Here is a 24,621-nt window from a genome sequence, read left to right as displayed (position 1 = left end):
GGATTTACTGTGGTCTCATGGGTCGCCAATGCGACTTCCCCTTTCTTTGTTAGCACATTAGCCACTGCTAACTATTGTACTTACATATATAGTCTCCCAGAACAGACAAGTTGGCTTTCTCAATTTTCTCAGGTCTTTATCTCTAGAGCATAAACTTTACAGGCCTCTAAGGTCTCATTCACACACATTGTGAACGATTCTGCTTCTGATAAAAACCCCATCTAACGGTCAAATGCTTCCACCATATGTGTATAGCTGCATTCGCCAGAAGTAGATGAAACAGTCTGTTTTAAGAGACTACTGAACAAAGGATCGTCCCCCCTCCCGCACAGCCTCTAAGGATTTTATTTATTTACCTAGGTTCTTAATTCTCTCTAACTGGTAGGCCTACACAATCTGCAGCAGAATATCTGTTACATCAATAATATGATTAGTTACCGAACTCAGTTACCTTATAATGTTTAAATGATTTCCACCTAGTGGATCCTTGAGGCTCCAACTTGCCTCTTAATCAACTTTCCCAATAGCAACATAGCGATCTTTCTTCCACGCTATTCTTTATGCTCTTTTAATCTCATTCGGTAACCAATCATCTATTGGGCACAATTAACACACAACACACTTAGACTTTTGTATTTCTAAATAATCAAATTACAACTCACCTTGGCTTCCCATTTGCTTCTCGCCGGCCTGCTCTGACTGTGTTGTTGTTGATTTGCGCGCTCCACAGGAATTCAGGTCCGACGTGAAACAATGGCCCAAACCACAGGCCCAAAGCCTGCCCAACTATACCACTATACTTCCCCCCTCGACACGGGTTTCGGCACCAAACTGTGGTGAGATATTTCGTTTTAACCTTTAAATAAGTCCATTTACTAGAGAGTAAATTGTAACATAGTTTATTTACAAAACAAAAGTCCACACACGGATCCGGATCACTGCCTGCTCTCACTACTTCCTTAAGATGGCAAATGACCCCGAACAAAGGATGTCTTACTTCTTTATAACCTTTGGTCTAGGCTCCGCCCAGACACTGTGTCTGCAGTTCACAGCGCCCTCTATCTTCCTGGAGTAGTAATGAACAGGATTATTTATCTACAGACCTCACAGAGGTTCTAACTCAACACACAATCTGGTTCACTGATCTGGCAGGGCTGCAGCACTGGGGCGGCGGCGCCCTCTAGTGGCCGGCCGCCATGTGTGGAGCATTGAGCATTGTCGTGCGTAAAGTAGTGTATAATGTGTCCTGTACCCTGTACTACGAAGCTGTCTTAACAGACCCGCGATCTGTCACTTTGATCTGGTTTGACTGAACAGGATCAAAGCTATCTAGTTTAACGATACTACGACGCTGGTTTTCTACTCGATAACTGAAGCTGGGTTCATCTGGGATCTGCCTGTGCACGCGCACGTTTTTCGCTCGTGCACAGGCGCGCGTCCACGCGAAAGAGGTGCGCTAGCCAATCACATTATGAACAGCTGAGTTGATCCACGCCCACACCCATTTCCTCATTGAATGAAAGCGCAGTGGGATCAGAGATTTTTGCGGATATTTAATGTAGCCTATGGCAGAATGAAAATCCGCGTTGGATATAGTCTGCGGAAGGACTGTCTAAAGCTGCCGCTTGTATTCACATCAGTCATTTGATTTACTTTGATCAGCGATTTCTGTCTCCTACAACAGCTTTGTGCGAGTGTAAATGTACATTAAATGTGTAATCTCAGTCTATAAATTTCCACAATCTGTAAGCCTATTTAGACCATAGATTTAGAAAGCATGCTCAATGAATAATGATCTCTATCACTCATTATGTGTGTAGTTGCACTGATCGAATAATTCATATATAAAATAGCCTAGTATAAAGCCTAATAGCCTACTATAAAAGAGAAAACTGCTGGACTGAATTGAGACGATGCGGGCATACTTTTCATTGATAAAAACTAGCCTATTTTTGCTCATATGTTGGCATACAGCCTACAGGACACAGTTCCAGCTGAAACATGCAAGAAGCCTGCATATTTAGTATTGGGGCTATCCCATATTTATCCCATATCTATATTATATGTATAGGCTTTTCTGGCATGTAGGAGAATATCACCCTCACTCATGATATGCGCTGCGGTGATTAATAGTGATCATATTTCTCCACGCATCGTTGAGCTGTTAAGACATAAAGTGGTAAGTAGGCTTAATTTAATTATGTAACCTACAGAGCCACGAATGTTTTTCTTGTTCTATTCTCAGTTGACTGCAATCTATTTTTCATATGGCGATCTTATATGCATGGTGAGTGACTCCAGAGAGCCGATTATATGGGTCTGTCATGGATTTTGATCTTATCCTCTGAAGCTAACCTGGTCGGGACCAGGTTAGTTTTGCAGCATGAGTTGCCATAGTTAACTTGCTTTGTAGTACGGCTAAACCAGGGTTAAACCTGAAGTTACCTCGCTAAACCACTAATCTTGCTTTGTAGTACAGGCTACTGGCGACATGCGGGAACATAGGGCCCCTGGTGCATTACCGCACCGGGGCCAAAAAAATTAAGAATAAAAAGACAGGAACAAATTCTTATTACAGTGGTGTCCTGGCAGGTCTCATTCATCTCATATTAATTTTGTGTGTGTGTGTGTGTGTGTGTGTGTGTGTGTGTGTGTGTGTGTGTGTGTGTGTGTGTGTGTGTGTGTGTGTGTGTGCGTGTGCGTGCGTGCGTGCGTGTGTTCCCAGTAGATTGTTTCAGTTTCAGTTCTTAACCTTTTGATTATGTAAATATGGCAGGGAATTGTTTGCACACAGCCCAGGTCTGTACTTTTGGTGGTGTTTTTGTGTTTACAACCTAATTGAACCCAGTTAGCCCAGTGCTGAGTTGAGGCCTGTTTGTTTACTTCAGTGATTGGCGTGGTGGCTTATGTGAGTAAGCAAAACAGCAGCCCTCCTCCATACAAGCTGTGCACTGTTTACTCTATGGCTTAACTCTAATGCTGCCAGGTATATCTTTGGCCCAGTTTTCCTCCATGAACCATGGTCTGTGGAGACATATGTATGGTGCTCTCTGTAAACAAACCCAATTGAAAACCTGCTAAATACATACAGTAAAGCTCCGCTAATTAATACACTTTGATGTGCGCTTTGAATGAATGAGGAAATAGGCGTGTCTGGCGCTGTAAAAGCTGGAGCTGTCCATATTGCATTGTGATTGGCTAGTTGTTACAAACCATGCCTCTTTCATGGGCACGAGCTCCTGTGCACAAGCAGTTTCACGTGCATGAGCTCAGAGCTCGATAGGGAAATCTTAAATTGACAGACCCATCTGATAAGCACCTTCGTGGTATCGTTTAGCTCGATTGTGATAGTCTGGTTAAGTCGAACCAGATCAAAGGAACAGATCCTGGATCTGTTTATCTCATTTGTGGTACAGGCCCCAGAGGCCTGTACTACGAATGTTGTATTAGAAGATCCAGGATCTGTCCCTTGATCTGGTTTGTCTAAACCAGATCAGCTCGATTGTAGTTAACTTGTACTACGAACGTCGATTGGCACTCGTTAACTCGAACCAGGTTTTTCTAATCAAGCTGACAGCGCGTGCACATGAAAATGCCCGTGCACTGGAGCTCGTGCCCGCAAAAGAGGCGTGGTTTTTAACAACTGCCAATCAGAGTGCAATATGGACTGCTCCAACTCCGACAGTGCCAGACACGCCTATTTCCTCATTGAATGAAACCGCAAATACAAATCTGCGTTGGATATTATTACTGTTCCCGAATGACTGTCTAAAGTGACCACTTTTATCCACACCAGTAATTTATTTGAAGAGCGGTTTCGTAGGCTATCTACAGCTCTCTATCTACAGTCTTTTGTGGAAGCAATGTGTAATCTATCTCAGTCCAAAATCCGTATGTAGCTATAGACCATTTAGGCTCAATGAATAATAATGATCCGTGTCTGTACTTTGTTCAGTATATTGTATTTCAATTTGTAACCTCAAATAAAATAAAATAAAATCAATGTGTTTAGTCGCACTGATTGAATAATTCCTATAGGCTAATCAATAAAAAAAAGAATGATAATAAAATAAAATAAATGCTTCTGAACTGAATCGACACGGTACGTGCGGGCATAGATTTCATTTATAAAAAATAGTCTATTTTGTGGTCACATATTGTCAGCAGAGTCGCATATCTCCATATTTCATATAATGATGCTGGAAATATGAAGTTCAATCGAATCATACAGGCCAAAAGCAACAGAGTTGCAGCTGCAAAATGCAGGAGTAGCCTAGATATGAATCATCTTAATATGGGATCGCCTGTGTGCAGGTGATCCCATATTAAATTGCTTAGATGTAGTAGGCTGTATGACCATTTCAATTCCAACCCAACGTCAGTCTCAGCTCCGTTGCGCACACGGCACCGTGCGCTTTGGAGACGTTTATGTAACCTTTTTATGCCGGTTTAGTGATATGTCTCCACTCACTATTCAGCTGCAATCGATCAGCGGGGTCAAACAACGTATCTAGGCTACTTGAGAGCACAAAAATGAATAGGCTATATAAAAACATATTCCAAAGTGGTAAGTAGGGCTTAATTAAAATGTAGCCTGCAACAAGTGCAAGGCTTTAGTCCTTGGTTAATTCAACATTACAATTCGTGCTCCTTCCTCGTCCAGAAAGGGGTTGGCCATTTTTCCAAACTGCTGATTTGATTGGTTCGTGGGCGGTGTATTTAAGGTCTAATCTTATCCTTGCAACTTAACCTGCTGCGGACCAGGTTAAGTGTGAAGCATAAGTTGCTATGGAAATATATGTCGGTAAGAAGTTAACTTGCTTTGTAGTACGGCCAAACCAGGTTTAAACCTGAAGTTACCTCACTAAACCACTAATCTTGCTTTGTAGTACAGGCCCCAGGTAGACAGCACGTTTATAAATAAAAACATGTTGTTTGACTGCAGATTGACATTGAGATCAATGGGGAACCTGTAGATCTACACATGAAGCTCGGAGACAACGGGGAAGCCTTCTTTGTCCAGGAGACAGAGCAGCACAATGTGAGTATTGTACTGTGATGAAAGCGGAATTTAATGTTGAATTTCTGTAAAACATGTCTTCAGTACAGACTCATCCATTGCGATAATAGTCTGACTGCATGGAAGCAGGCTGCAGGTATAATGTCTGCCATTGGTGCTGCTGACCATTTCAGTCGGCAGCGGAAGAAAATCCCTTTCCGCTCCCTACAAGCTCTGCCATTGGCTCCGACCGGCTCAGACTGACCGGCTGCGACCATTTATGGATTTCCTTTCTGCTCCCTGCGTGTCGAATCTGTCGATCTGAAATACCTCCGCCACTGTGAAACAACAACGCTAGCTCGTTGCTACACACTGAAAATGACAAGTTTTTATGAAGATTTGGATTGTGCAATAAAGCTTGGTACTTTCAGTGGATGGTTGTAAAGGTAACGGAGTCTTTTCCCCCCGCTAGCCAGGGTGGAGGTATTAGCAGTATTAGTAGAAGCAAGACTATCGCAATAATGACTTAAACAAACTTAAAGCTACACTATCTCAAAGATTTTCACTACCGGAGACTGAGTTAACGCAATGGTGATGGAGCCTATGGTTCATTGATGGAAGCCTTTGTATTTTCAGTATTGCAGCATTTATTAACTGGGTGTCTGTGGTGACACCCCAGAGAGGGTAGGCGGAGCTAACACAATATCAAATCAAATCAAATCAAATCAAATCAGCTTTTATATCTATAGCACCTTTCATACATAAAATGCAACTCAAAGTGCTTAACAGTAAAAATAAGTAGAGTAAAAGACAATAAAACAATAAAATCATAAAAACAATACAACAAAGTAATGAAATTACATTAAAATAGTGCATAGAAAAAGTGAATTAAGGAAGTCAGGGGAATGCGAGACTAAAAAGCTGTTTTAAGTTTACTTTTAAATGTGTGTTCGGTTTGTGATGCCCTCAGATGCTCTGGCAGGCTATTCCAGAGGCGAGGACCATAAACACTGAAAGCCGCCTCTCCGTACTCCTTAGTCCACCCAGCAAACAACTAACAGGCCAGTGCCAGAGGATCTGAGGGGTCTAGGGAACACATAGGATATAAGCGTATCTGAGAGCTACTCAGGTGCAAGGCCATTGAGTGATTTAAAAACCAATAGAAGAATCTTAAAATCTATTCTGAATTTGACCGAATTCTGAATTTGGGAGAGAAACGGTCATACTTTAGTAATATTTCTAAGGTGGTAAAATGCAGTTTTAGTTATGGGATTGATGTGATAGTTGAAATTCAAATCAGGATCGAAAAACACACCATGGCTCTTTGCTAAGGGCTTGTTATTTTGAGCCAGTGATTTCAAGTCAGTGCACAGTCTCTCTCTCTGGGCCTTTGCTCCAATCATTAAAACCTTTGTCTTATCCTTGTTCAGTGGGAGGACATTTTGTGACATCCACAGGTTGATGTGATCAATGCATTGAACCAGTTTATCGATAGGGCTAGTGTCATGTGGTGAAAGAGAAATGTAAAGTTGTGTGTCATCTGCATAGCTGTGGAAGTCCACTCCGTGTTCTCTAATAATATTTCCCAGTGGTAGCATGTAGAGATCAAATAATACTGGTCCCAGGATAGATCCTTGAGGGACCGCACATGTTAAACCGGTACTGGTAGAGGAGTGGCCTTCAAGATAGACGACATAGTCACGTCCTGATAAATAGCTCTTAACCCTTGTGTGGTGTTCATGTTTTTGTTACTCAGCCAATGTTTGCGGGTCTGGTGGACCCGCCGCATTATTGGGTTTTTAAATCAATACAGCCATAACAATTTATGTAAAGATACTTACCAGATGTTTAATTTATCCCAATTACTAGCAATGAAGAGAGCATATGGTTAATATTGATCATTTACCTCTGTTAGATCACATTTATCAAAGTGCTATCCGTTTTTTATGATAAAATGGGAAAAAAGGAAAAAAGCTTCTCTCTCTTCAAAAATGATCTCTAAGGCCCTCTGAGCAGAGAATCTTTCCGCCATCTTGAGATGCAGAGCCACACAAAGCAATGAAGGCAGCGCAAGAAAATACAGAATGGTTAATTCATACATATAAGATGTCCGGGTCCAGTGGACCCGGACATCTTATATGTAATAGAAATGTGTGGGGTGTGGTCATTAAATATGTATTCTGATATATGTTCTTCACAGAAAATGAGCCAAAGTCAGTGAGTCTCAGTTTGAAAAATTAATTAATTGTATCATTTTTCTTTTAATAAAAAATGAAAACGGGTCCCACAGACCCGAACACCACACAAGGGTTAAACCAATCTAGAACTGAACCGGAGAGTCCGACGCACTTCTCCAGTCTATTTATAAGAATATCGTGATCAACAGTATTGAAGGCAGCACTTAAATCTAAAAGAACAAGGATTGAGAGTTTTTTGTTGTCTGTGTTTAACCTTAAATCAGTCACCACTTTAACTAGAGCAGTCTCTGTGCTATGTTGGGGGCGAAAACCAGATTGAAGTTTTTCAAAGATACTGTTAGAATTTAGATAGTCAATTAATTGTTTGAAAGCCAGTTTCTCAATAATTTTACTTAAAAAAGAAAGATTGGAAATAGGTCTAAAATTGTTTAGCACTGTGGGATCGAGGCTGCTCTTCTTGATGAGGGGCTTCACAATGGCTGTTTTCAGTGCTACTGGAAAAGTACCAGTGGTTAAGGAGTTATTTACGATCGCTAGCACTTCCTCCTCTAGGCAGTTAAAACTGTTTTAAAAAATGATGTGGGAATAGGGTCAAGTGATGAGGTGGAGGGTTTTAGATGGGAGACCTCCTCCCTGACTGTGTCTTTGTCGATAGCAGCAAAATTACGCAAGACAGTTTTGGGCATAGGGGGAGTAAGAGAACACAGTGGCTGACACACATTCAGGATGGTATGATTTAGACCCAATCTGATATTTGTTATCTTATCACTGAAAAATGCTGCAAACTCTTCACATTTTGAAGATGAGGAAATAGATGAGTAGCTTTTTGGAGCAGGATTTAAAAGGTTGTCAATGGTAGAGAAGAGTATTGTTATGATTCTGAGAAATCAGCTTAGAAAAATGAGCTTGTCTTGCAAGTCTAATCGCTCGATTAAAGCTAGTGAGAGGCTCTTTGAGTATCTCAAGGTGGACTATTAGTTTAGTTTTCCTCCATTTACGTTCAGCTTGTCTACAGTTTTTCTTTAGTCCAATGATATTATCGGTTCTCCAAGGTGGTTTTCTTTTAGCTCTAGTCTTCTTAAGTTTGGCTGGTGCAACAGTGTCAATGGTGGTCTTCAACTTATTATTAAAATGATTGACTAAAGCCCATGGCACACCAATCAAACATTCTCCAACAAACACCAACAAACACGAACAGACAAGGACAGACAGCTATGGCACACCAAACGAACATCTACGTGTGTTCGTGTTCGTTCGTGTTTGTTGGAGAATGTTCGATTGGTGTGCCATGGGCTTTAGTCATTACACGTGGGGGAGGGGACTGTGGAGGTAAGTCACTAAAATGGTTAATAAAGTTTTCAGCAGCTTCAGAGGTGAGATAGCGTTTCTTAACAGTCTGTTCGGTAACAACATTAGGTGATGACAGGAATGCAGAAAAGAAGATACAGTAATGGTCTGAGATTGCCAAGTCCCTTATAGAAGATATATCGATTCTTAGTTCATGAGTAATTACAAGATCCAACCTGTGTCCACGGTTATGAGTGGGCTCTTTAACATGTTGGACAAAATCCATAGAATTTAGAATATTTAGAAACTCGCCAGATTTGGAGTCAGCTACATTGTCTACATGTAAATTGAAATCTCCTAGTACCAAGATGTTATCATATTTTGTGCTAACAGTAGACAATAATTCAGTGAACTCATCCAAGAAGATAGGGCATTGCTTGGGGGGTCTGTATATAGTTATAACAAGCACAGTGGGGTGGGAGTTTAACAGTATAGAATGATATTCAAAAGAAGTAAAATCACCGAAAGGGATAATTCTACACTGTAACCCATCAGAAAATATAGAGGCAGTCCCACCACCTTTTTTCCCCTGCCTTGTTGAATGTTCGAAGCTATAACATGGTGGGGATGACTCAATAAGAACAGAAGGTCCATCACTCTGAAGCCATGTTTCAGTTAGAAATATACAGTCAAGTTTGTGTTCAGATACAAGATCATTAATAATAAAAGACTTATTAACCAATGACCGGACATTTAGAAGTGCCATATCTATTTTTTCCCATATAGACTTTCTGGGTAAATATGCTGGCCGATTAATGGAATGGGAAGCAGATTATTCAGTGTTGGCCTACCCTTTGATTGATGACTATAACAGTTGTCTGGTCTGTTATTTTTTAGTTAAGCAGGTATAGACAAAGTGTGAGAGACCACATCGAGTGTAAGGCTGTCCAACTTAACTGGAGTGACCAGAGCCCTGTACCACGAAGCTCGATTAGTGGTTTAGCAAGGTAACTTCAGGTTTAACCCTGGTTTGGCCGTGCTATGAAGCTAGTTAACTTCTTACCGACATATATTTCCATAGCAACTTATGCTTCACACTTAACCTGGTCCGCAGCAGGTTAAGTTGCAAGGATAAGATTAGACCTTAAAAGGCACCGCCCACGAACCAATCGAATCAGCAGTTTGGAAAAATGGCCAACCCCTTTCTGGACGAGTTTCCCATCGAGGAAGGAGCACGAATTGTAAGGGGGGCTTTGAGGAGAGAAAGAGTGTTTCGCGACCGGCAAGATCCATTTGATCATTCAGAAAAAGAAAAAAGGAAAAAAAAAGGCTCCTGTTGAATTAATCAAGGGCTACTGTAAAGCCTTGCACTTGTTGCAGGCTACATTTAAATTAAGCCCTACTTACCACTTTGGAATATGTTTTTATATATTCATTTTTGTGCTCTCAAGTAGCCTAGATACATTGTTTGACCCCGCCGATCGATTGCAGCTGAATAGTGAGTGGAGAAATTTCACTAAAGCGGCATAAAAAGGTTACATAAACGTCTCCAAAGTGCACGGTGCCGTGTGCGCAACGGAGCTGAGACTGACGTTGGGTTGGAATTGAAATGGTCATACATGCTAGAATAGCCTACTACATCTAAGCAATTTAATATGGGATCACCTGCACACAGGCGATCCCATATTAAGATGATTCATATCTAGGCTACTCCTGCATTTTGCAGCTGCAACTATGTTGCTTTTGGCCTGTATGATGTGATTGAACTTCATATTTCCAGCATCATTATATGAAATATGGAGATATGCGACTGCTGACAATAGCCTATAGCCTATATGTGACCACAAAATAGGCTATTTTTTCATAAATGAAATCTATGCCCGCACGTACCGTGTCGATTCAGTTCAGAAGCATTTTTTTATTTTATTATCATTCTCTTTTTTATTGATTAGCCTATAGGAATTATTCAATCAGTGCGACTAAACACATCATGAGATCATTATTATTCATTGAGCCTAAATGGTCTATACATACGGATTTTGGACTGAGATAGATTACACATTGCTTCCACAAAAGACATGCCGGGTTTTGAGTTTATTGAGAGGGTGAATTGAGCTGCTGTAGATAGCCTACGTGGAGGCAGACACCGCTCTTCAAAGAAATTCCTGGTGTGGATAAAAGTGGTAACTTTAGACAGTCATTCAGGAACAGACTAATAATATCCAACGCAGATTTTTATTTGCCGTTTCAATGAACGAGGAAATAGGCGTGTCTGGCGCTGTAGAAGTTGGAGCAGTCCATATTGCATTGTGATTGGCCGTTGTTAAAAACCCTGCCTCTTTTGCGGGCACGAGCTCCAGTGCACGGGCATTTTCATGTGCACGAGCTCTCGGCTTGATTAGAAAAACCTAGTTCCACTAAACGAGTGGCAACCGAGGTTCGTGGTACAAGTTAACTACAATCGAGCTGATCTGGTTTAGACAAACCAGATCAAGGGACAGATCCTGGATCTTCTTATAGAACATTCGTGGTATAGGGCTCTGATGTCATGTGCTAAGGCATTTGGCAATATTGTCAGAGAGCAGGGCAAGGCAGTCAGCAATGTTGTTCGACAAATAGACAAATAGACTCGCTCTTCATGTTACTGTAGGTTCCCGACAACTCTTGTGTGAAGTAGGATAACAAGCTACTTTTTCCGGTGGTTACAAACAAACAAATAAACTGACTAATGTCATATAATGCAACACTGTTCGGATCTCACCTGCAATTACCACTCATCGCCATAGATGTCGCCAAAGAGAATGACAGGGAAACATTTGAGATTATCACTTTCAAGCTCTGCCTTAACAATCCTTTTTTTTAAACCCTATCACAGGAGATTGTCCCAGCCCACCTCGCGACCTCACCCATCCCTACAGAAGAGGCTCTGTTAAGGAGCAGGGAGTCCAGGTGTGGGGGAGCAGCGGTGGAGAGCGCTCAGGCTCAGGGTTGGGAGGAGCCTGCCTCAGGCAGCCACCAACCCAGCTCCAACACAGCCAGCAAGAAGAAGAAGAGGCGGAGGAGGAAGCACAAGACTGACCCCCGCAAGGAGGAGCAGGCCACACCTGCTCCAGCAGGTCCTGAGCTGGAGATGTGTGAGCTCAGTTCAGACGAGGAGCACAACGCACACAACGCACACAACGCACACAACGGAAGGTAAATGATTCCCTTGCTACCAACACAACCGTCGCAAGTTCGAGCCCCCGTGTTGCCTCCGGCTTGGTCGGGCATCCATATAGGCACAATTGGCCGTGTCTGCGGGTGGGAAGCACGATATGGATACATATCCTGGTCGTTGCACTAGCACCTCGACTGGCAACTAGTATGTACTGGAGGAAGCATGTGCTAGTCTACAACTCTCCCCAGATCGGCAGAGGGGGAGCAACAACCAGGACAGCTTGGTAGGGGGAATTATATAGCAGTCACGTCTCATCCCCTTTCAAAAAATCCTTAACTGAAGACTTTTAAGCCTAGAACCAAGCCAACTGTTCTTCGAGAGAATCCATGACCATAAAACATTTGATTCAGATTTGAAAAAACTTAGAAAAAAACTGAATAAAGTACAAGGTACAAGAGTGTGTACATATTATGGGATAAACTGCTCTTTTTAAGAGTGAAGAATCTATTCATCCCATAATCCATCCTGCTGGCCAATCAGATTAGCGTATGATTTGAGCGACAGAGTGTTTCAGCCAATGGGAGAGCAATCTGAGTGGCAGTGGGCGGGACCAGCGGTCTTGACCGGCGCCATTACAGGTATTAGCTCCATGGCTAACACTATCGTAGATAGACACATTTCTGTGCATTAATGTGAACGAACCGGCAAACTCAAGCCGATACATAACGTTGGAAGCAGCATGACTCGTAGTGGTTAATGGTTAATAGTTTCAGTCACTCAGTGGCGGTTTTAGCCCTTTAGCAAATAATGACCTACATTTGTAGTAGCCTAGCCAGAGAGAGAAATAAATGCAGGCCACCAATCACAGACGACCATACAGCGAGCTCCACCAATCAAAGACATCGTTGTTACACCTTAGGATTGTGTAGTCAGATCACGTTTTTTAATATCGGTTTTTAAAAATAGAAAAAGGATGATATCTTACAGATTTGTGGCTTCTATAGGAAGATATACCATCGTTTCATAACTACCCGTGGTAAGTCTACATTGGGTGGTTACGACATTATGGCTAATAATCCAAATCTCAATGGAGAATATGAACGGGAAATACTCTTCCGGAGGCACGGTGTCACGTGACTGTTGAGGTCTATTGGCCAAATACAATTGGGGAGAAAACCCAGAAAAAAACCACCAACAAACAAAAAGTTAAATGGGCCGGCGCAGTTTGAGAACTGAATTTTCATAGTGATTGTTATATCTGTAGATGTAACCTTTTTTATTTTATGCCTTTCTCATCTTCAGAGCATCCTCACTCTCCACAACGAAGGACAGTATGGAGCACAAGCAACATTCCCCCCTCACCACGCTGGAATGGGACAGCTACCCTTTCTCTGATGGAGACTGGGCCCCCTCCACTGCGTATGTCCCACTTATTCTGTCCATTCAAATATTTACATAGCTCATGCAAGCAATACAATTTTATTTCCCTCTGCGTCAGTAAAACAAAAAGTGTCGTAAAAAAAGGGCACTTACTAAGTGGTGAAAGCTGACTGAGACGAGATGTGGTGTGTGCTTACAGCAGGGACCTGTCGGAGCCAACCAAGAGTGACTCCGAGTTGATGGTGAAGCCGACAGAGAACATGCTCAGGGCCGACTCCCACATGCAGTGGAGCTGGGGAGAGTTTCCAGAATCCACCAGGGTATTGACTCATATTCTTACTTAGACATGAATACAAACTTGGAAGACTTGCAACAAAGTTTTGCAAAGGCATGCGTCTTTATGCTACGTCTTATGCTGATCTTTTATCCAGGTCAGCAAGAGGGACAGATCAGGACCAAAGACGCTGACCATCACTCCCTCGGAGAGCACACATTTCCGGGTCATCTTCAGCCCAGACGCCATGGAGGCAGAGTGGAGGGAAAAGGAGAGATCCATGGACTCCAGCTGCACAATTGTCAAACCACAGCCGCGGACCCCCAAACCTGATCCATGCTCCTCCATTCCCCAGCCCCTTAATGCCTTATCAGAACCCAGCTGTTCTATGTACAGTACAAGCATTGCTCAGCATGATCCAAGCCCATCAGAACAAGAGTGCACCAGCTTTATATGTGAGCCCTGTCCCGGTAAATCTGACCGCGTCACCAAATCTGTGCGTAAGACCAGGTGGACGTCCTCACCACCCAGTTGTAGGGAGAACGCTTCTCCTACCTGTGGCCCCGATTACATCCATGGAGACTCCAAAACCACAGACTCCCCCTCCAAGAGAGGTACTCTTTCCTTCATACTCACCAAATGTGTTTGATTGTTTTCAGGGTTCCTACACATTTTCCATTTGAAAACCATACTTTTCCAGAATTCTCTGTCAGACCATATTTGACATCCGAGTACACACGGGTGTCACTTTGTGTTGAAAAGTTGTGGGGACATGTCCCCATTGTAAATGATACCTATGGCTACACCACAATTTGGACGTTTAGGGGTTGAGCCTCAGTGAAAGCTTAGACTTTGATGAGCTCTTAGCCTGTGATCTACACGTAGCGTAAGTATAAGGTGTATAAGTGAATGCTAACAGGAAGGATGTGGCCTGTCATTTGGGCCAGAGTTCACATTCTCAGTCTGGGGTTGCTCACTTAACACGCAGAGGATAAAGGAAAAGGAAGTGGAAAGTTAACATCAGCTGTTTGTATTCTGTTCACTAAGGCGTGAGGAAGAGGAGCCAACATCAGGGACCTGAGGATATTTACCTGGATGATCTGAATGCACTTGAACCTGATGTGGTTGCTCGGTATTTTCCTAAAAGGTACACACACACACACAATGAAGTCATATTATTATATTATTACCTCTAATAGGTTAATCACTTTTCTTGTATTTATTCCAAACAAAAATGCATCAGTTCCGTGGAGAGATCCACTATCAGGTGTCTCTAGAACAGGGGTGGGCAATTATTTTTCATGGGGGGCCACATGAGAAACCCAGATTGTTGCCGGGGGCCGAACAAATATTGTCATGCCGTAACCCATGATGATGGGTAACTTTGATGATGGAGAGGGCCACAAAATATGTCCTCGCTACCAGGTTTTGCTGAGGGCTGAACGGCGCCAGTGTGAAAAATTTGGTGCATTTGAAGCCAGGTTTAGAGGAATAACTCATTTTAAATTACCAGTTGTGATGTCATTATTCAGTCTTAACCACCAATATTTGATCCTTTTCTCACTCACTCCTATGTCACCACCTGCTCTCAGGGCTTGAAATTAACTTTTTTCACCACCTGCCAATATGCCTGCTAGATTTTAAAGTTACCAGCCAATTAGAATTTCCACTAGCTGAAATGTTTTTCTTGACATAAATCAGAATATGAGTGGGTTAATTTAAGCATAAGTATCAGTAAGTGTCCCGGGATGATCAAAGCCTGTGTTGAGGGTCACACGAACAAAAATGCAGTCTTGAAGCTAAATAAATCCAAAACCAATGAGTTATTTGAGTTATTTAAATTTCTACTTCAATGTAGCCTTTTAGTCATAAAGATTATTGAAAGATATTCCATATTCCAGACTGAAATGCTATAACAGAAGTGGAGTATTGGCCAGAATATGACATGAACATTTGGACACTTATTCAGCAGGTATCTTGCATGTTGCGTTCAGGTGCACTGTGCAATTCCATCGCGGGCCACACAGGTGGCGCCCGCGGGCGCGATGCGGCCCGCGGGCCGTATTTTGCCCATGTGTGCTCTAGAACATAAACTGTAGCAAATGTTGATTATTTCATGAACTGGGTTGAAGTTGAATCACTATTTTGTTTTTGTATGAACTATTATTATTATTATTATTATTATTATTATTATTATTATTATTATTATTATTATTATTATTATTATTACAGTGCACTCCTCTTATAGTGATCACCTTGGGACGGGTCAAATTGATCACTATAAGCGGATGATCATTATAACCTATTTTTTCTTTTTCTTTATTTCTCATGTAGATGACCATCTAATTGACATTTGTATGTTAATTACATGAATACAGCACATATAACGTAATGAAACTGACAGCTCCATTATTTAGCCTAATGAATGTTATTGACTTTAAAAATCCATACAGTAAGTTAGGCCTCCAGCTGTTTCAAACACAGGGGTCTCGCATAGACAGAGATGCCACCATCTCTCCACAGACTGACAGGCAGACAGAGATGCTGTGATCTCTACATATAAAGACAGACATGCACCAAGTATCGCTGCTGTATCTCGTTAGCTCATTTTTGGCAGTTTGTAAGTACAAAATAATACAACTACTGTAGTTTTAAACATTTTTTCTATTATTCTCAGGTGTGACAAGGCCCAAAATGATCACTGTAAGTGGAGTATTGACCACTATAAGCGAATTATTTAAACAGCGTTTGTATAGGAATGATTCGGGACAAAGCTTTTTGATCAGTATAAGTGGTTGATCACTATAACCGTGATCACTATAAGCGGATTCCACTGTATTATTATCTAATTAAAATCTAGCAGTCATATTACTTCTGTTAGGCAGAACTGGTAAGGAGACTCAGGCCAGTGTAACAGTATTTCTGTGTGATGGAGCTGACTAGAGGTTAAGTAGAAGCAGACAAGAAGAGACCCCAAAAAAAAGTACACCAGACTTTGTTCCAGGAGCGATCAGAAGTAAAGAGGCTGCATTTATTTATGTACCTCAGTGATTTGGAAGGGGTCAGCTCTTTTGATGTGTGAAATGCGGGACTGTCTGTGTTTCAGTGAGTCAGAGCTGGTTCCCAAGCACTGGCTGGAGGTGGGGACTGGGAGGCGCTCTGGTTCCCAATCGCCCCAGTCTGTGGGGAGTGCAGCAGCAGACAGCGGCACCGAGTGCCTGTCAGACTCTGCTGGTGACCTGCCCGATGTCACCCTGTCACTCTGTGGGGGCGTCAGAGAGAACTCAGAGATTTCCAAAGGTAACACCATCCACAGTGAGGAAGAAAAGGGGGGAAAAACTGCACACGATATAATGCAACTCCCATCTCAATTAATGAAACATGGATTATTGCATTATATCCTGTGTGGTATAAATGTCCCCCGCCACTTCCCCCCTCAAGTGAACTTTCCTAAACAAAAGTAGGGGATAGAAACTGTGAGTTGGAAAGCCAGAAATCCGCACCTGGTGAAGTAATTGCTGAGACATTGGTATCACTCAACACCTTGCAGATATGTTGGTCATTATCTGCCAGGGGGCTGTAAAAATCCTACTTACTACCCCATTTAAATGGGTTTCATATTTTAAGTTTGTCATCCCCCTTCCCATCCTCCTTATATAAAAAGGGAGTAAGTGGATTCTGCAATGTTGGTCACGTTTTTGGTTACTCAAGCAATTGTGATGTCACTGATGTCACAATGTCTGACATCATCGAGCTGATATTATAGACATTGTGACATCAGTGATGTAATAGACGATGACACTGATGATGTCATACTGTAGATGATGATGATGTCACAATGTCCATGGCATCATCAGTGATGATGTCACATCACAATTGCCCAAGTGCCATGCAGCAGCCGAGGCGGCGAGCTGCAGGGCGGGGGGGAATAGTATTCATATTTATCTGAAAATGGGTACATAATGTTGGCTTCATAATCAGTCTTTTGTTTGCCATTTATTGCAGATAGATTCATGGAGCACATCATCACATATGACCAATTTGCTGAGAATCCAGCAACTATCGACAATCCCAACTTGGTGGTTAGAATTGCAAACAGGTGAGTCATCACACTCACACACAAACATTGTAGTATGAATTAATGCATATTCACTAAAACTGATGCACTCCAACATCACACCAGTTTACAGATGACTCATTGATATGCCACAACCATTTTTAGATTTGCACATTAACGTTATACTGTACCAGTAAAATTTTTATTTTACAGATATTACAACTGGACGTTGGCAGCACCATTGATCCTTTGTATGCAGGCTTTTCAGAAGAACTTGCCAAAGGTATCCCCTGGAAACATGTTTACATGTACTGTGTAATGCATTTACATCTACACATTCAGTTCACATCATCATGTGTGTCAGGCCACAGAGGAAGCCTGGGTGAAGGAGAGAATGCCGAAGAAGTCTGGGCGCTGGTGGTTCTGGAGAAAGAGCAGTGTGAAGCAGGTGCTGTTCTGTCTGGGTTATGTTTTTTATTTATTTTGTCTTTAGATAGCTCATTGACCTCTCCCGCATGTCTGTATTATATCTGGGTGGGTGAGGAGGGGAACTGGGGGGAATGGCGTGATCCTCTCACGTGCCACATCCTGCCGGTGAAAGACCTCGCTGTCAGGTGAAAAGAATCGGGTATCGACTTCACATGTAGCGGCTAGGGATGGGAATCGAGAACCGGTTCTTGTTGAGAACCGGGTCCCAGTGGATCAATTCCTTGGAATCGTTAGCCAAAATCCTTAACAATTCCACTATCGATTCCATGCGCGATGACCTCACACGCTGCGACACGCACGCAACGCAGCCTTGTTTTGTTTAGACCGCAGCCACCATGGCGTCTAGGCAGAAGCAAAACGATGACCCCAGTGCCACTTGCAATGCTTGCAAAACCTCTATTTCGTCAAAGGGGGGAAATACTAGCAATATGCAGAAACATTTGTCCACACAGCATGCAATAGTTTTGGAGGAATGTCACGTTTCTGATGTGCTACGGAGTGACGATAAGGCTAACAGCAGCGTGGCTAACAGCAGCGCGGCTAACAGCAGCGCGGCTAACAGCAGCGCTCCTCCAGACCCTGTCTATTGTGTGTTTATTGTTTGTGCCATTTGTTTCATTGCGTAAACCAGATTTCACCAATACTCCATTTCCATCCATTTAATTTAGAGGATGATGACGTTCAGAGTCAGACTGGTTCAGAGGCTGGTAGTCGCTCTGGGTCAGAGGCTGCAGAGAGTACTTGTGCTGCGCACTTCTAGCCCCTCCATTCACCCAGGCAGGGAAGAGTAAAATGACCGAGGCGAGGGTAAACGAATGTCACCGAGCAGTGACTAGTTTGTCTGACATGCCAGCTAAAGTAAAATGTCAAAGTTGCATGTTGTCATTCTAACCACTAGTTCTGTTTCATTCATTCCCACTATATATTTTCTATAAGGAGATGACAAAGATGCTCAACCCAAAATACAAACCCCCAAACAAAGCCAGTTTAACAGACACACTGATCCCTGCTTGGTATGGGATTGAAAAGAGCAATCTGATCTCAGAGCTGAATAAGAATACATAATTATAATGATAATAATATAAACAGAAAATGAATGTTAATAAACCCGTTTGTACTCTTTTTTTCCTTGGCCAATGAGAATCGATAAGAGAATCGATAAGGAATCGGATCGATAAGCAGAATCGAAAATGGAATCGGAATCGCTAAAATCTTATCAATTCCCATCCCTAGTAGCGGCTCTCCCCAGATCTGCATGGGGGGGGGGGGGGGTTGGCAATGACAGGACAGCAGGGGGAATTGGCCGAGTACATCTGGGGAGAAAAAAATCTGTAACCTATATATCTCTATGTATGTATGTATATACACACACATACACACACACACACACATAATATACAGATGATAAGGATAGTTATTTCTCTCTTCAGTCATCAGAGGCCAAGTTGGAGAGCCAGGAGTCGCTAAGCAGAGAGAGTCCTGCCCTCCAGCAGGCCCCACAGACACAGTGAGTCAGCAACAAAGCCCTGTCTAGCTGACAACACCACACACTCACATCAACACGGCCGTGTTGGTTAAACACAGCCCACATGGCTGGATTAGTATGTTAGTCAGCAAGTTGTGCCGTCATCCTGCCCCATGATGACCTCGTCATTAATAATCCTAGACACTGAGGATTTGTTTTTCCCAGCTTGGAAAGTTCTAGATTAAACTCAGTGTCTGTTATTATTTACAATGGGGTTAGTTTCTATCTAAAGCATAAAAGCAGAAGCCAATAACAGACATCTTCACTGCAAAGCAGTTTTACAAACAGAGGTAATGTCTACTGCCCTCTTGTGACTGTAAATTATTCTGCAAGTTTTTTGTTGCTGTGGTTGACAAGCACTCTACTGTATATAGAAATATAGCATTTTTTCCACAATACCCTCTCATCAGTGGGTTTCTTTGGGGGGGATCTTCAACCCATGTATGTAATGATCCTCTTCATTGATTTGTCAATTTCCATAAATCGATTAGTACAGAGTTGACTTGCAGCCAAATCTACAGTAAATGTACTCAGTTTATTCCCTATTTTGGTCTTGGTCTTGAATCGGTGTCAACATACTTTGGACCTGGTCTTGACTCCAACTCTACTGCACCTGGTCTTGACTAAGGTGAACTTGTTGACAGCCCTATTCATATAGTTGTAAAATCACTATGCTCTCCTGCAGGCAAAAGGCAGGAGAATCCTCCAGCGATGATGAATCAAAAGAACTGAATTCTGTGGCTCCTAGTCCGGCACATACTGAGCGTGTGCAGACAGAAGGACCGGCACCTGGTCCCTACTACAAGAAGTCCCTCCGCCTCTCATCTGACCAGATAGTAAGCACTGACCACTGTTGTTGTACCTGGTATTGTGACTGAGATTATCTGGCAGATTGGAGTTTAGATATACAAACATTTCCCAGAGACAGAGCTGCTCTGGAGACAGAAATAGTCTTATTGGTTGAGTAGGCTTGGGCTGATTTTTGATACGATTTGATACGATTTGCTGAATATCGCAATATTAAAAAATGCCCTCCTGCCGACCCTCATTTCACTGCTTACTCTACGTTATTGGTACTGTTAAGAGTGTTGTATGTGTTGCTGCAAAGGAAGAGGTAAAGAAAGGAAGTGACCAGCATATCAACCTCTCATTCCGTTATTTATTCATAATACTACTAATCATAATGTAATATCTACCTGAAATGTAAAATCCCCCCCCGCCCAAGTCTATGGTTGAGTTCAACCTGAACACAAATGGACGAATGAGATTATATCTGCCTTCAGAGGAGCTGACTCCAAGGCATGACATGTTGTGTAACTGAACACTGCGGTTATCTGTCTCTTCTCTCTCTCCCCTACAGGCCAGCCTAAGGCATGACATGTTGTATAACCAAACACTGCGGTTATCTGTCTCTTCTCTCTCTCCCCTACAAGCCAGCCTAAGGCATGACATGTTGTATAACTGAACACTGCTGTGCTGTTATCTCTCTTCTCTTTCTCTCCCTACAAGCCAGCCTAAGGCATGACATGTTGTGTAACTGAACACTGCTGTTATCTGTCTCTTCTCTCTCTCCCCTACAGGCCAGCCTAAGGCATGACATGTTATGTAACTGAACACTGCTGTTATCTGTCTATTCTCTCTCTCCCCTACAGGCTAGCCTAAGGCATGACATGTTGTGTAACTGAACACTGGTGTTATCTGTCTCTTCTCTCTCTCCCCTACAGGCCAGCCTAAGGCATGACATGTTGTGTAACTGAACACTGCTGTTATCTGTCTCTTCTCTCTCTCCCCTACAGGCCAGCCTAAGGCATGACATGTTGTGTAACTGAACACTGCTGTTATCTGTCTCTTCTCTCTCTCCCCTACAGGCCAGCCTAAGGCATGACATGTTGTGTAACTGAACACTGCTGTCATCTGTCTCTTCTATCTCTCCCCTACAGGCCAGCCTAAGGCATGACATGTTGTATAACTGAACACTGCCGTTATCTCTCTTCTCTCTCTCCCCTACAGGCCAGCCTAAGGCATGACATGTTGTGTAACTGAACACTGCTGTTATCTGTCTCTTCTCTCTCTCCCCTACAGGCCAGCCTAAGGCATGACATGTTGTGTAACTGAACACTGCTGTTATCTGTCTCTTCTCTCTCCCCTACAGGCCAGCCAGGCATGACATGTTATGTAACTGAACACTGCCGTTATCTCTCTTCTCTCTCTCCCCTACAGGCCAGCCAGGCATGACATGTTGTGTAACTGACCACTGCTGTTATCTGTCTCTTCTCTCTCTCACCTACATGCCAGCCTAAGGCACGACATGTTGTATAACTGAACACTGCTGTTATCTCTCTTCTCTCTCTCCCCTACAGGCCAGCCTAAGGCATGACATGTTGTGTAACTGAACACTGCTGTTATCTCTTCTCTCTCTCCCCTACAGGCCTGCCTAAGGCATGACATGGTGTGTAACTGAACACTGCTGTTATCTGTCTCTTTTCTCTCTCCCCTACAGGCCAGCCTAAAGCTGAGGGACGGGCCCAATGATGTCACCTTCAGCATTACAACGCAGTACCAGGGGACATGCCGCTGCGTGGGCACCATCTACCTATGGAACTGGGACGACAAGGTTATCATCTCCGACATCGATGGCACCATCACAAAGTACGGCAGAGTCTAAACGCTTCCGCCTTTTCAACTGTGTTTGATCTCAGGCAGCCGCTGCACTGCCCAGTTCTCAGGACGCTCAGCTGCTGAGAGATCTGTTATGTAGGACTAGAGGTTAATATCCCTTAATTGCACACATGAGACTTGCTGCTTAGACTCTGTGGGATGATCAAGTGAGTGATGGCATCTTCCGGGTTATCAAGATAATTGCACTTAATCTTTTAATCCCATTGCCACTATTTTAAATGGGAGGTCTGGTAGTCAATTAGATTCTGCCTAAGCATATTAGCAAAGCCATCCCTCATAATAAATCTTGTTGGACATGGCTTTCAAGTCATTTACTACTTCTGATCATTTTCATTATGTAATGAAATCATTCTAGATTGTGTAGCTAACTTGTAAATTAAGCTCTGATTATTCCCCTCCCAGGTCAGATGTGTTTGGTCAGATTCTACCTCAGCTTGGGAAAGACTGGACTCACCGAGGAATTGCTAAGCTTTATCACTCAGTACACGAGTAAGCCTCAATACAAATGACATTCTTGTTTTCGCTATATTGTAAGCATAGTAAGTTGACAAACAGCAAATGCCAGAATCAGAGAAAATGAAGTAGTACTCCCCGTTTTAATTTGTCATTGAATGTCTAACCGCGACAGGAATGGTTACAAATTCCTGTACTGTTCGGCCCGAGCAATCGGCATGGCTGACATGACCAGAGGCTATCTCCACTGGGTGAACGACCGGGGCACCATCCTGCCCCAAGGGCCCCTCATGCTGTCCCCTAGCAGCCTCTTCTCTGCCTTTCATAGGTAAGATGAAAGAAAAGCTCAGACCGGAAGGAAGTTCGATGGTATTCGGCCAATCGTGATGCATGTAAACATAACCGAGGAAGGTGATACGGGAAATGAGCGGATAGTCCGCCTTATTTTGACTGGATAGCCTGCCTTATTTTTTGCCCAAATTTGAGACCTCTACAGATGGGCAGGCAGGAGCATTTGCAAAAGGCAAAATGCATTACATGCATTTGGTAATCTATGGCTCATTTCCAATCAGCTAGTAGTTTTCAGCTAAATGGACTGCACAGGGTATTCAACCATATTAAGTAATATGGCTGAATACCCTGTGCAGTCCACTGGGAACTACTAGCTGATCGCAACGCAGCCTATGACTTATCAACCTATTGCTGACCAAGCATACCAAGGTGAAAACCAGAGATCTGTCGATGATGTTGGCCTGTAACTTAAACAATAACAGTGACATTTCTGTACAAAGACAAGTTAGCTAGCTAATTACATTCAACAGAAACAGCTAGTGACTAGGTAATATACGTATGACAGCTTATTTTGTTTTCTTGGGTTGAGAACAAAATTGTGACGCTTGCTTGTAGCACCGTACTCCATTGTTGGTCAGTTGAAGATGTGAGATGGCCTGAAGGGCCAAAAATGAAAGCCAAAAATGACAGCACTTGATGAAGTAATCGTTGAGTCATTGGTCTAGATCAACAACCTCATCAAAACCTCCACAGGTTCCCTTGCAAAAGAGATCAAAATCTCAATGGAACTCACCTGGTTAAATAAAGCTAAATAAATTATGGTCATTTTGTGCCATAGGACAGTCAAAGATTTGACTTGTTGCATCTTTAAAAATGGTCACAGGCCAGTCTTTTATAAAGAAAAAGTCCCGCACACCGTCCAAACTTGCAATTGTAGAGTTTATTCGTGACGTTTCGGTCACAGACCTTTTTCAAACAAAAAAATTTTGTTTGAAAAAGGTCTGTGACCGAAACGTCACGAATAAACTCTACAATTGCAAGTTTGGACGGTGTGCGGGACTTTTTCTTTATAATTGATGGACATTTCTGTTCCTGTCCGACGCACCTGCCCGAAAAAGAGATGTGCGGAGCTCTCTTTCTAAAGCACAGGCCAGTCTTGACATCTTGGATAATTAAGCTCATAAAGTGCAGAGCCAGCACAAGATCAGAGGTTAAGCCTGTAATCCTTTCTTTTCATTTCTACTTCTACAGGGAGGTCATAGAGAAAAAGCCTGAGAAGTTCAAGATCGAATGCCTCACAGACATCAGGAACCTGTTCCAGCCAAACACTCATCCTTTCTACGCAGCTTTTGGCAACAGAGCGAGTGTAAGTGCCACATTTTGGCTCGTTTGTTTTGTTTCTTTTGAGTTGAGATGTTTTTTATAATCTCCCTGGGCGGTTTAGCTCACTTGCACATTTTCACTTCTTTTTTAGTCTTATTTTGTTTTTCTCACCATTGTCCATCACTTAAGTGGTATTATCACTGTGGAACTCAAACTAAACTGAATATTCCCAATTTGTATGGAAAAACCTAGGCCAAGCATCTGCAATTCATCGAGCGCATGGATATGAGCTTATATTCAGTTGGATGTTATTGCTCTGAAAGTGATCATTTTTCCCTTCTTGTATCTAAGGATGTGTTTGCCTATAAGCAAGTGGGTGTGCCTGTGTGCCGGATATTCACAGTGAACCCCAAAGGAGAGCTGATCCTCGAGCAAAGCAAAGGCAATAAGACATCGTAAGTGTGGAACAATCTGAGGAGTCATTGTTTTTGTCTGTCAGGCGTCTATCT

The 24,621-nt window shown here is 42.7% G+C and overlaps 1 protein-coding gene across 1 annotated transcript in view; it reads left to right on the top strand.

Annotated features, from left to right (window-relative positions):
* The window catches only part of LOC310800916 (phosphatidate phosphatase LPIN2-like), a 39,829-nt gene that overhangs the window by 14,899 nt on the left and 309 nt on the right, over nt 1–24,621 (top strand). The window contains exons 3-19 of the mRNA XM_083663358.1: nt 4,946–5,041; nt 11,360–11,679; nt 12,944–13,060; nt 13,224–13,341; nt 13,453–13,909; nt 14,343–14,442; nt 16,402–16,595; nt 17,301–17,394; nt 17,566–17,635; nt 17,717–17,800; nt 19,272–19,348; nt 20,052–20,202; nt 21,867–22,015; nt 22,448–22,534; nt 22,674–22,826; nt 24,041–24,155; nt 24,464–24,567. Of these exons, the coding sequence (XP_083519484.1) occupies nt 4,946–5,041; nt 11,360–11,679; nt 12,944–13,060; nt 13,224–13,341; nt 13,453–13,909; nt 14,343–14,442; nt 16,402–16,595; nt 17,301–17,394; nt 17,566–17,635; nt 17,717–17,800; nt 19,272–19,348; nt 20,052–20,202; nt 21,867–22,015; nt 22,448–22,534; nt 22,674–22,826; nt 24,041–24,155; nt 24,464–24,567 (2,486 nt within the window). The remainder of the gene's footprint in view (nt 1–4,945; nt 5,042–11,359; nt 11,680–12,943; nt 13,061–13,223; nt 13,342–13,452; nt 13,910–14,342; nt 14,443–16,401; nt 16,596–17,300; nt 17,395–17,565; nt 17,636–17,716; nt 17,801–19,271; nt 19,349–20,051; nt 20,203–21,866; nt 22,016–22,447; nt 22,535–22,673; nt 22,827–24,040; nt 24,156–24,463; nt 24,568–24,621) is intronic.

Source organism: Poromitra crassiceps (genome assembly GCF_964638095.1).
Source record: "Poromitra crassiceps genome assembly, chromosome: 2".
Classification (NCBI taxonomy): Eukaryota; Metazoa; Chordata; class Actinopteri; order Beryciformes; family Melamphaidae; genus Poromitra; species Poromitra crassiceps.
This window is presented reverse-complemented; position numbering and strand designations above follow the sequence as displayed.